This window comes from Pieris brassicae, chromosome 2 (genome assembly GCF_905147105.1).
Source record: "Pieris brassicae chromosome 2, ilPieBrab1.1, whole genome shotgun sequence".
NCBI classification, from domain to species: Eukaryota; Metazoa; Arthropoda; class Insecta; order Lepidoptera; family Pieridae; genus Pieris; species Pieris brassicae.
This window is the reverse complement of record NC_059666.1, coordinates 16,576,749-16,589,851: the sequence shown is the minus strand read 5'-3', so window position 1 is coordinate 16,589,851 and position 13,103 is coordinate 16,576,749. Positions and strand designations below refer to the sequence as shown.

Here is a 13,103-nt window from a genome sequence, read left to right as displayed (position 1 = left end):
AAGAGAAATAAATAACTATTGTTTTGGTAACTTAATAAAGATCTTATAATAAGCATAATAGATAACTGTGTTTCATTTCAATGTTGTTGTAAAAAAAATATTTGTTATAAATTAATTATTCAACTTTCAAACAAAATAATGTTTAAATACCAAATTCCTTATATCCAGGGTAAATTAAGCACACAAAATATATACAAATTAAAATTACTCTTTTCTTGTCTAAGAAAAGGAAATCCAGGCTAGCTAATTGCTATACTAAATCGTGAGTAAAGAGTTACCAGTGCAGTTTTATAAAATCAAGTTCATTTTGATCTTGTTAATATATTTTTATGAATTTTGTCAGAAGGTCATTAAATCATTGGAACTGCAATTTCTCTTGTGTCTGTACTTCCTTAGAACTTTAGTTTTATTACACACAATTTAGTTTTGACTCCTGACTCCTTCGACACACGTTCTTCCACCCTGGCCATTTGGTAAGCAAATTTGATCTGAATCACAGTTACCATTTCTGTATTGACAAACATTGCTCAAAGCTGGGCACTCGTTCGGAGCCGCAGAAACACCATACAATCTTCGAGAGGCCGTGGCTATTGGTACCTGACCTTTCACCTGTGTGAATGTGTCGATGGACTCAATTTTTAATCTGTAATAGCATTTAAGTCAATTAGAACAGCAAAGTTTTAATTCGACTACAAACTAGACTAGATATATATTAAAAATATAATTCTTTTTTTAAAGTTTTTAATACTGCTGTTCAATTTGTTTGTGTTTCGAAGACTATGAACCTGTAAAAAATATTTTGCAAGAAACCTGAACGTTGCTTACGCTTAGCAAAAGCACACTTAGCTACTTTTTATTGGACGAAATCTTAAATAAGACTTACGTTTTCCAATCAGTCCAATAGAACTTGTCACCATTAATTGCTAATCCGAATGGATAAGAACAATTGGGAGCGATTATTTCCTTTTCCATGTTGTCGATTCCCACACATCGAATACTGTAGAGACCAGCATCAGCGTAACATAGTCTGTCTCTGACCCAGTCTATAGCTAGAGAGTTCGGGAGTTTTACGTCCGTTTGGTCTAAGAAAATCCCTCTTTGTGATCCATCCATGTTCGCCCATTCAATTTTGGGACCTGAACGATTCCAGTCAGACCAAAAGATTTTTCTAAAAAAAAAATTGTTTATGAATATTTACTAATATTTTATACTGTGATTAGATGGAAGTAAAAGCTTACCCTTTTCCTGGGTGGACTGCTATTCCACGTGGATTGTATATACCCTCCTTAGCAAATAATACCTTTCTAACCTTGGTGTCAAGGTTAGCAACTTCGATCGTTACTTTCTTGGAATCCGTCCAGAATATATTCCTTGCAGACCAATCAATAGCGATACCCTCGGGTGACTGTACATCTAAAACAAAAATATAATATCAATATTTCACCGTTATATTAAATGTAACAATAAAACAAATAAAGCCTTACCGTTTGATAAAAATTGTTCGTAGCCAGAGCCATCATAGGAGGCACGTTTAATCGTGTTTCCAACAACATCACCCCAGTATATTTTCGCGGATAAACAGTCTACATCGATACCGACAGCAATTTGGTAGGTAGCACTGTTGAATGGGGTTGCAAAATTTCTTGGTGTTACTGAAAATGGTACTCTATATACGGACGCACCGTCACTAGCAACCAGAAAGTTGCCAGCTTGTCTAGGATTAAGTTCGCACACACTGCCGTTTCCATTGTACCCAGAATTACACTCGCATTCATATCCATCGCTAGTCTTAAGACATGAAGCGTGAATATCGCACAGGTAAGGATTTACCCTACAATTCATCTCTAGATTGCAAGTGTCCCCATCACCAGTATATCCTTCTCTGCAAATACATTGATAAGTATTGTCAACTGGCGTGCAAATTGCGTTTTGATCACAATCGTTTAGAACGTCACACGTTCTTCCTTGAGGTACACACTGGGATATTCCCTCTCCTTCGTAACCATCATCACAATGACAATAATTAACGCTAATCTCTTGATCGAATAGACAGGATGCATGTTCGGCACAAACAGCACCATTACATAATTGCTTATCGGGAATACAAGCATCGTTCTGATCTTTAATAAAACCGTCAATGCACTGACAAATGTTTTGGTTAGTGTTAGAGTCAGGCCGACACTCAGCATTATATTCACATTGAGAGTTGTCAATGCAAATGAAATTCGGGCGGCATACATATCCATCCCCATGGTAACCCGAATCGCAAACGCATATTAAATCACCAGATGCAGTTTCTATACAGTGAGCGCCGAGGCCGCAAGAACAGCTAGGTCCAGTTTTCTCTATGCACTCGTAGGCATCACCTTCATAACCCTCTGGACACACGCACTGTCCCTCATCTTGATCATTAGACAAGTAAGCTTCAGTTGGGAACGAACATATTGCATTTGGTGGGCAGTCACTGTCTGTGTTGCACCTAACTGAAAATATAATAAGATCTTGTATTTTATTTTACTATAAAGAGATGATATTGAAAAAATAAGTATGATTGTAATAGATACATCACAGAATCGTAAAGTTAAAAAATCCTACTCAATAATATAAGACGTGTGTGTGTTTTAAGTGCAATTTGAAAACGATTGATGATAAAAAAATTATATTGAACTTGTGACTATGGTGAAACCGTGACGTAACTGCCAAACATATGCCAATAAAAATTATAAAATATTCTTAATCAATTAAACGTGGTCAGCCACGACATGTGGGCTTTGCGGTAATCGTGGTCGTTAAGCAAGAAGACGAGTTTTGGAAATAAAGTCATCTATTTAAAATTAACTGTACTACCCTAAAACTGTTAGTTTAAAATAAACCTTACTTGATGTATCGTTGTCCAACGGAACGAGGGGCTCTTTAAAAGAGTCAATCCGGCACAAATCATTACCCCGGTCGTCTTGATAATTTAAGTAACCTTCGGGACAACTACAACCGAAGAAGTTACAGTTAGGCAATACATAAGTTGCATTGTAATCGGATTCTGTAGGAGGAGAAGGAGTAGTTTCTACAGGATCAGGTACATAATAGGCCTGTGTAGTTTCGCTATCAATCATGTCAGATGGTGATGTCACCTCTTCTACGATAGCCTCTGTACAATAAAATCCATCTCCGTCATATCCAGAATTACAAAGACATGTTAAAGTGTTAGAAGAATCATAGCCGCAGTATCCATACGGAGAACAGTTATCACATTTATTTTTTTGACTCTTCCAACACTTTTGACCGTCACCAGTATATCCAGTATTACACAAGCAAATTGGATCTTCCCCTGGATTGTCTATGCACTGAGCATTAGGGCCACAAATTTTATCTTTGCATCGCGACATCCAATTACAAGTTACACCATTTCCTTCGAACTGTTCGCGACATCTGCATTGAAATCCACCTTCATGATTGAAACAATCTGCGTTTATATCACAATTGTGCGTTCCAGCAAGACACTCGTCAATATCAATGCAACCCGTGTTTCCGTCGATATAAGTACTTGTAAATCCTGATTGACACACACATGTAAAGGTGTCTCCTTGGGCGATACATGTGCTATGAGGATTGCAAGTATTTCTGCCCTCTATGCATGGATCCTCTTGGCCGATGGGTACAATTTTATTGGTTGTTCCATATCTTACGATGTTTTCCCGTGTTTCATACCCTAGATAATTTTTAATTACTTTTAATTGTGTAGAAATATTTTCTTCATCTGAGAAGGGCACAAATCTACAAGTGTTGAAGGTAAACGTTTGTGATACCCTTTGTACGTACTTTTGACCCGTAATTTTATTGGTAAAAGTTCTTGTTGATGCACTGTGAATTGTTCCTGCCTCTACAATTGTGTATTGTTCTTCATATTCAGAGACTTCCAATCTACTTCCCGCGGGAATATTAGGTATTGTACCCCGAATGTCACCTTCCAGTGTTATCTGATCAAAGACATCATGTCCCAAGAACTCCTGGTTAATAATAACTCTGTCACTTGTATCAGGGAAATAAATATCTGCGGTGTGATTAAAATGTGCACCAGTGAGTTGGTATCCATTTTTGGCTAATCCAGTCGGCTTTGCAAATAACCAGCCAACTACACTTCCGAAGACGCTTAAAAGTTGGAGACTACTACCCAGTGACGGTGGAGTTTGCGACAAGGCTGTGTAAGATCGGCCATCTGCCACAACAACGTATGCCTGTAAGTCAACATCATTGAGGTTTACGTTGTTTAGGATTCCGTTAAGTTTACCGTGAACCCTAAGGGGTAGATCGTCTTTGACGCAGGATTTTCCATTTCCATAAAAGCCGTCATTGCACTGACAACAAATTCCTGCCTGATAGTCGACACAACGCGCCTGAATATGGCATACACTAGGACCGCTCTGTGCGCAAGTTTTCGATTCCTCTTCAATCTCCGCTTCAATTTCATCATATTGATCAGGAACGGCAACGGTTTCGTTCGGCCCTATGACACCAACTCGAAAGATATATTTTCCGGGCTCTTGTGTGTTAGACCACCTAAAAAAACACACAAACACAGGTAACGTAAAAAACACAAAATGTCTACTTTCATTTTATTTGAATACAGTTTCTAAACCGCCTAATATGTAAAACTTACGATACAATATTTCTGATCTGATGACTTCCAGAACCTCTAAGAGTAAACACACGACCGTCTTCAGCAACAAAGCCAGCTTGTGCTTTGGCATCGGGTAAACTGCCAGGCACAATTTCTTTTTGTATCCATTGAATTTCACGCTCCGGGTACAACAGTTCCACAAAACTTTCATTACCATTACTAATAACAGCTATTTGGAAACTATTCGCACGATCTTGAAACTGATCGCTTGGGAACTTCACCTCGATCCAGGTTGCTAAGAAAACGCTAGTTGGCTGAAAGTCATCATATTCATGGAAATTCCTTTGTACACTATCAGCTGCCTTAATTAGCACGTGTGTTTCATTGGTTTCTCTAAAGTAAACAGCGCCTGATTCAGTTGTATCAATGTTAGTATAGAACGCTGCTATTGAAGGATAGGGCAGAGGAAACTCTGCGTTAAGGAAACTTGGTATGTCCGCTCTGAAGGACAGGACACCATAATTGTTAACCTGTAAATAATGATTTTACATGATAAATCTCATCAACCCTTTAGACTTAAAATTATGGTCAGTTTATGGGGGCATGGCCTGTTCTAAAGGACATTGAGTCTCTTTAAAAATATCTTTGGTGCAGTAAATTGCCCTTGGAAACAGTACGTTAATCCAATAGGCTGTATAAAAGCCAAAGGTGGCCACTTCCAATAAAATTTCTTTTTTTATTGCAAATCCATGAAAATGCATTTTCATTTGTAACAGAACTTATGGCTGGACTAAATTTAAGATATAATGTTAAGTTGAAGACTTCAGGAATATGCATAACAATTTTAGTATAACATAACATATGGTGACAAAATTGGCTTTGATTGAAGAGAATAATTTATAATATTTTTTGCCTTTTTAACTTTAAAACATAAAAGAGTACATAGTAAGTTATTTTATCGATAAGGTAGGCCGCAAATGACCCTAAAGATAGTCGTATCTCAAGACTACTAAAGGTCAGGAATCTTGCTTAGTTTTGATAAGACAGCATCAAATTTCTAGCGTAAGGTAAGTAGTTTTTGTAGGCTATTAATAATTTTATTATTGCATTTGCTAGACTAGAGGCACAGAAGCCTCATTACCTACTTAATAAATAAATAATTATATTATAAATTCTATTCTAACAGTAACTTAATACTAACTCAATAAAAACTTATTAATACATTTATTAGATATCATTAAACTAAGAACATAAGTTTACATTTGAATAAAACAAAACATTTTAATAACAAATTATGAATAATGCAATCTTTGTGAATTCAGCAAGTGTGCAACTAAATATAATAAGTATTCTCCCATGCAATAAGTATTCGTCGTGCGCAAGACGCGCGTAAATAGTGCTTCCCTAAGCAATTTTGTACGACACAACAATTGCGATCGCTTGCTACGCCGAGTGTGATTATTTGGCACTCACACCCCTGTCTCCAAGATTCCAATATTATTTGAGGTCCACATAAGAACCTTAATAAATCACGAAACAGATACAGAGTCTAAGATCTACAGATTGTAGGGCCATTTTTTAATATATTGTAGACGTACGACCGTATCCTTTCTATATTCTCTTTCTACGTGCGCAAATAACACCAGCTCTTACGGTAAAGAAAAACATACTGAAGGAATCGAGTTGTTTCCGACGACATCGAAAGAACGACGAAAGCTAATCGCCTACTCTCTTTTTAAAACTTCTGCGGCGCTTCAACTGCTAATACTTAGGATATGAACATTACAGCTTAGATAAAGGGTGCTGTTACACGTATATAATCAAATCGTAAAATAAATATTAATAGGATTAATTAAAACACTATCAGTCAGTGACCGCTCGTTATCCACCACCCACGTGCACTTCCGTTGCAATCTGCAACTCTTGATAATGCTCATTGCAAATTTTCGGAACCTTATACAAAGTCATCAGCCGTTTTTGTCATTTCGATAAAAAGTTTCAAATCAATTCTTTAAAAGAAACGAAAATCCTTTGCGATAAATTACAAGGGCATAAAATGAAATCTGAAAATGGACGGCATTAATATTTTATCTAATTTATTCGACACTAATAGTTAATTTTACTGAAATTTGTATCTTTATAGAAAGAATACATGGAACAACAACGCTTGTCATTAAAAACATAACTCCAATGTAATACTATGATGAAAGAAAGAATAAGATGCCGGCTGGTCCGTATCTTCGTATCTCCGTCACTTCCCTTGCCCTTCCCGAAAGTGGGTTCGAACCACGATTCACCAAAGATCCACAAAACTCCAACATCACCATGGTCGAGAAACGCGGAAGCGACTTCTAAGACTCAACTGAACTAATCTCAAAACAATGATAGGGACAATTACTCCAAAATAAACATCTTTTTGTTCTGGAATGCGTGCTTGAGGTGCTTCCCAACGTGCGGAAATCCTCGGAGCAGTGAAGGCGTTCTGTAAAGCCTGCAAAGTGCCCAGGAGACTTCTGTTTCTGGAAAGAGCTAGGCTGGCTTAGTTAGCCAAAGTCCTGCACATCGGTCATAATGAGCGTCTAAGTTCGGAAACTAAGTCCACTAACCATATAACATACATACTTATATGAAGTTCTAAAACCAAATTTCCAAAATAGACCCAAAGACATGTCTTAATAATGTTATTCAACCAATACTTAATGTTTCTTCATACCTTAAAGTACTTGATTATACCATCTAGCTCTTTATCGAAAATAACCCTTGCCGTTTTCGATAAAATATCTACGACTTCTCATAGTGACGATTAGTAATTGTAGTTTCTATTTTTATATACAGTTGTCTTATACCCACTTTTATATAATGGTATTTTTATTGTTTAATATGTAAGAATTTTTCATTCAAGACAGTGATTTACATCACGTTAATTTATGGTCATTAAATTTTACAATTCATTGTTAAGTTCGTTGATCTATTTAAATAAAATTACCAATTGAATAATTATTGTATTGACACGTGGAAGATTATGTTTGATATTTTTTTAAGATTCAACAAATACGCTCAAAGGAAAACACATTACTAATCGAACTCATTTAATTCACATTTATTACACTACGAGTGCTGTACAGAAAGCATGCAAGGATTATTTTCTATCAATAATTATTATAATATATTCTATTAGTAAAAATCGAGACAAAAATATGAGTGACTATATGCTTAATAAAACAAAATTATAAATGTTTTTATTGTCCAATAGTTTGAAACATTGGTAAGGTTGCCTAGTGGCGATAAGGCCGCCCGTTGGACCATGTTTATGCTTATTTTTAATATTATTATTTAATTATGAGCAAAAAATGTGAATATATAAATAAAATACCTACACTAAATATTCGCGGGTTTAGTTTTGTAGTTGAGCTTTGTATGTTAGTTAAATATGGACGTGAACACAAACAATTTAAAAATATTATCTATTTGTACTGTATAATTCGCTGTGAGACTTGTATTCGACATTAATAATTATCATACTAACACGGGCTTCGAAGAAACGCAACTGACAAGGAGTCGTATGGTAAAATATTCAATAGAATCATCGAAATCGTTGAAATCTGCTTTTTTGCTTGATAGCAATTATTATTAATTGATATTAATCAATTGTGTAAAGATGCCAGTTTATTTATTTATTATAACTTAGACTTATTTATAGGGTTGTTGTTGTAGAAAGATACTTTAAACCAGGTTGACGAACTTAAATCAAAACTAGATGACTAAAATGATCGTAAATAAAATGAATGCCTGTTATATAACAAAATACTTACAAAAATGTTCTCGTAGGTCTCTCCGAAAAAGACGATTGGAATATTAAGTGGTAGTTCAGGTGAGGCTATTTCTGCGCCGCGTGGGAGTCTCTGGTCCAGACCCTGGCCATAGGGGTAGAATTGGTCCCGAGTAATGGCGCCCACGCACACCACCAGACACAGTATATACGCGCCCGTCCACATGGCGACGTCGATTTCAACTAAGCCTTTATCGGGAACAGCTAACGACTCTGTTTATTTGCATACGATTTTGTCTAATGCTTTTTTCGGGGTTTACCCGCGCAGGGAAAAGTTTATTGCAAATTTTCTGTGCGATTTAAAAACTGGGACGTTGTTTTTTTTTGATTTGGTATTACTAACTACTTCTATTAACTTTTAATGTGATATTTTTCAAGCTGTTCGCAAGTCGTATTTTTGAAATAAACTACGCTTACTTTTAGGGTTTTAGAAATTGCTTTTGGTGAAAAGCAAAAGTCCGATTTCAAAAACATTTATGGTGTAAATAGCTAACATACACGCTCTTGGATTAGACAATAGAAAACTTAAAAATTTATTTTTAATTAATAGTTTATACACAAATTATATATACTTGAAAGCTTTTATTGTCAAAGTTTACATCGGTTACAACAACAACTGTCGATAAATTTAAACTATGGGGCAAGACAGGATTTTACGATGGTTTAACTGAAATCTGGGTTAATATCCCATGACAACTGCTTCACTAGGAAGTCGATTTTATTGCTGGAACTTCTCAAGTTACCTCATTATATTAATAACAAAGTTTGTATGGTTTCAGTGCCTTAATAGTTAAGACTGATCGTACCTGAGTATGATTTGATAGAAGATAATATTTGTTTATACTTTCCAAATTTTATTATAATTGTTGATGATAGATGCATTTAATATAAATGTTAACTGTATAATACACCAAAAAACAGACATTTTTGACTATAATGACAACTGGCGTATAACCCAAATTAAGAAATAATGAAAAGTTATTAAAATTAAGTGAAATAATTTCCTGCCAAAATAATTCAAAATGTTTAGTAGTAAGTCTGTGTGTTAAGTCAGAACAGTGTTATATATTTACATATATTATGTAACAAATATATGTAAATATTTATAAAACAGTGTTTTTACATAAAAATTACATACGTTTAAAAGTGTAATTAAGAAAATCAAATTATCGCCTGATCACAAAATAGAAACAATAATTATCTGCAAAGTATAAATATAAGTGCAGGAAAATCAGGTATTGCGCACATGTGCCAAATATAAACAGTACATTTCACCCACTCACAAAATATTTAAGATTTTAAAAATATCTCATCAAATTTTATTTTAAACCGGCCCGTTGCATTGCATTTGCGACATTTTAAAATCTATTTCTCAGCGTCACGTAAAATTTTATCTTTGTTTTTACAGTGTTACATCTAAATGTGTTACCAATTAGGTATATCTCTTGTAATGCCAGCTGTTAAAGACGTATTTTATCTGTTGTAGATATGAAATTGACGGAAAATAAGTAAATTAATAATCATTCAATTGACACAAGTATTCGTTGTTTTTAGTTAGATTTTTTTGCACGACACACGACTTATTATTTAAAATTTCTTTTGATTCGAATGACAAGTTATATTCTGTAGTGTTGTTTTTCCTTGTTTTATTTATAATTAATTGTTGCGTATTTTTTATTCCTTGTTAATTTAAAAAAAAATGTGTGAACCTTGTGGCGTTGTTATTAGTGTCAGCTACTTAATTTTAATACATTTTTTTGGAAATCAGTATTACCAAGTTATTTTTGGGATGCTTAATTTATTTGATAACATCATCTTAATATACTGTTTTGCTTTATTTATTTTCTATCTATATACTTTGGGGCTGAAACCATAAGTGATGCAACATATTAAAGCCATAAGTATACGATTTCATATTCAAATGCACGTTTCAAATGAACAATGCTATGTTCGTACGGCAAATCAAATAAATTCAATCTTAGAAATGGCTACATTCTACAGATAAAGCTTATTTAATATAGGTAATAAAAACAATTATTACTCAAGAAAATATACCCATTTATAATCAGTTTTTAAAACATGCCTACCGGAATAGTTGAGTAATTGAATGAAAAGGTGGAGGTCAATGAGGGTAACGTACCCGCTTATCGTTATCAATGTCAAAATATAGTGCCCCTGACATTCACAAATTAGTATTTATTAAACTGTAATGAAAATTATATATTTTTTATATCTAATAATAATAATAATAAGGCCTCATTTATTCCTTGAAAAATTTACAAATGAAAATTTACGAAATAAACACACAAAAAATATATATCTATATATTTTTTTTCAAGGACCTCTTATTGAATATAGGCCTCCTCCAATTGGCTCCATCTCTCTCTGTTTTGAGCATTTTTCTCCCATTATACACAATATAAATTATCTGTAGGAAGAAAAATTAAATTTATTAAAAGAAAGCGAAAAACTGTTATATAAATATTATCCATTCCAAAACGTATACCTCTATCTTATCTTTCTAATGATGGGAAGTATCTTTAAATATCTCATAATATCGATTTTTTTTGATTTAAGGACAAACACGATGAATGACATGACTTATTACATAACAACTAAGCCTAAGTATACTAACAAATTCTTCTTCGTTTCAAATATAGGTTGTAAAATAATAATTCAAATTTAATAATAATAAAAAATTACATACAATATTGTATGCTTATGGTATAATCGTTTCATTTGAGTAAACAATGCAATATAAGCAGTTCTTGCAAACATATTATCTAAAATGCCCTAATTACTTCGACAGCTGTTCGCGTCATTAATATAACAGGATTTCTTGTTACAAACATCTACTGAACAATGTTTAACACACATACATGATAAATTTATGGAAATAAAATACTCTTAAGATAACTCGAATTTTATTTGAATTAACAACGACCAGTGTAATTTTGGCATTTTACCAATATACGAATAAAATGTATGACCAATGTTTTTGGCCTTTGTCCGTTTTTGGCTTTTGTGTATAATGTAATAATTTAATGAGTAGCTGTAGGAATACTTTAAAAAAATGCATGTGTGTGCATGCATGTGATCAAAAAAGGACAGTGCTGGCGAAATACTAAAAAACTAGTAAATACATAAAAAATATTCTAGAATTAAGCTTAGGTAAATTTTCTCTTCAAAATTTCGACTAACATATACTTATTTCTTTTTTTTATTGTTTTCAGTCAGGTATTTGTTTGCATCCTAATAGGTATTCATTTTTGTTAGATTTGACAGATCAGTCTAACCAGTCCAACCCCACCATCCATATCGTTGTATGTAAAAAGTTGATGGTGGAATAAAGTATCATAATCATTGTAGTTTTATACTGCTTATCAGGTATAAACATTTTTATTAATCACCTAATAGTGAATGGATAAAATAATTACTTTGTGACATATAGATAAAGCCTAGATTCATTGATTGTTCCATTAGATGATAAATAGATTCCTATTACAAAACCTATATTTGTTTGCCATACCGCACGTGCGTATACGTAGAAAATTGTAGATTTTGTAATTGTATTGTTATTCAATATATTGTAATTAATTAATAAAAACGTGTCGTAAATGATTGATTGTGCAATGATATTGTTGTGTTTCATATAAATAGGACATTGGGTTAATGCTCTGTCAATATAAAGTGCATAGTTATCAATTCATTATGCGGATCAGAGCAGTGTTATTTGTTTGTTTACAAATTTTAATTAATAAGGTAAGTTCACGAGCTCGAAATAAGTCTTTCAGCGAAAAGAACATACATTACTTTTATAAATGAAGCTTTACATTGTTTTTGTCTTACTGTTTTATCCTTATATATATTTTATTTTTAGTTAATTATAATAAGGTTAACATGTTTTAAAAATTACCGTTAATAACGCAATCGTTTAGAAAAGAATTAAAATATCAATAAAACTTACGTATGTTAAAAACTTGCGATCCTTAGAAATTGTATGCGTAATTTCCTAACTTTCATTTACAAACATAAATATGTAGCAACATCTGCAATCTGCACTTACAAATAACTCTGAAGCGTATATATAAACCTTCTCGACCCTAGGGCTTCGGACCGATTGCCCCGACTACTAATTAGTAGTCTAACACTATTCGAGGATCCGCCCTTTAGCTTGGAGGAACAGTACAATTCCTTCTTCCACACAATTATGAAGTACAGTTATATCACATAACATCTTTTTATATATATTTCAGGAAATTTTCGCACAATGCTTTGAATATGTGCCGTCAAATATGCATGCGTACTATGGCTTAGGTCCTAGTTATTACAATTACAAACCTAGAGTCTACGATGGATTCAACAGGCAATATAAAATGGAGAATTTCAATTTACCTCCGCCCTCAATAAGCATATCTGCCGACGGATTGATTATTAATGGAGCCATCTCAGTTTCGGGGACCTTACCATTTCTGAGCTCTGTTTCGGTACAAGGAGAATTGCCAATGACTGGTTCGGGCGTTGTGGAATTTAGTACTGGTAACAATGAGGTCGTCATAAATCGAGAGTTGCCGGGGTACGCAAATCGTTACAGTTATATGTCATATCATTAATCTGTTATTAAATGCTGTTTTTATTTATATATTTTTTTATTTACCC

General features: G+C 33.7%; 1 protein-coding gene and 1 long non-coding RNA gene across 2 annotated transcripts; one reads left to right on the top strand and one right to left on the bottom strand.

Annotated features, from left to right (window-relative positions):
• Window positions 1-89: 89 nt before the first annotated feature.
• Window positions 90-8,621, bottom strand: LOC123718571 (nidogen). Its single transcript, XM_045675199.1, has 7 exons — window positions 8,428-8,621; window positions 4,655-5,145; window positions 2,879-4,554; window positions 1,485-2,483; window positions 1,239-1,413; window positions 884-1,168; window positions 90-643 (listed from the first exon to the last, which is right to left on the bottom strand). Exons 1-7 carry the CDS (start codon window positions 8,608-8,610, stop codon window positions 421-423), a joined length of 4,032 nt encoding a protein of 1,343 aa, XP_045531155.1. The 5' UTR covers window positions 8,611-8,621; the 3' UTR covers window positions 90-420.
• Window positions 8,622-11,773: 3,152 nt separating this feature from the next.
• LOC123720342 lies at window positions 11,774-13,084 on the top strand. Its single transcript, XR_006756050.1, has 3 exons — window positions 11,774-11,831; window positions 12,105-12,206; window positions 12,701-13,084. It is a non-coding gene; the product is annotated as an uncharacterized LOC123720342 (long non-coding RNA).
• The last annotated feature ends 19 nt before the right edge of the window (window positions 13,085-13,103 follow it).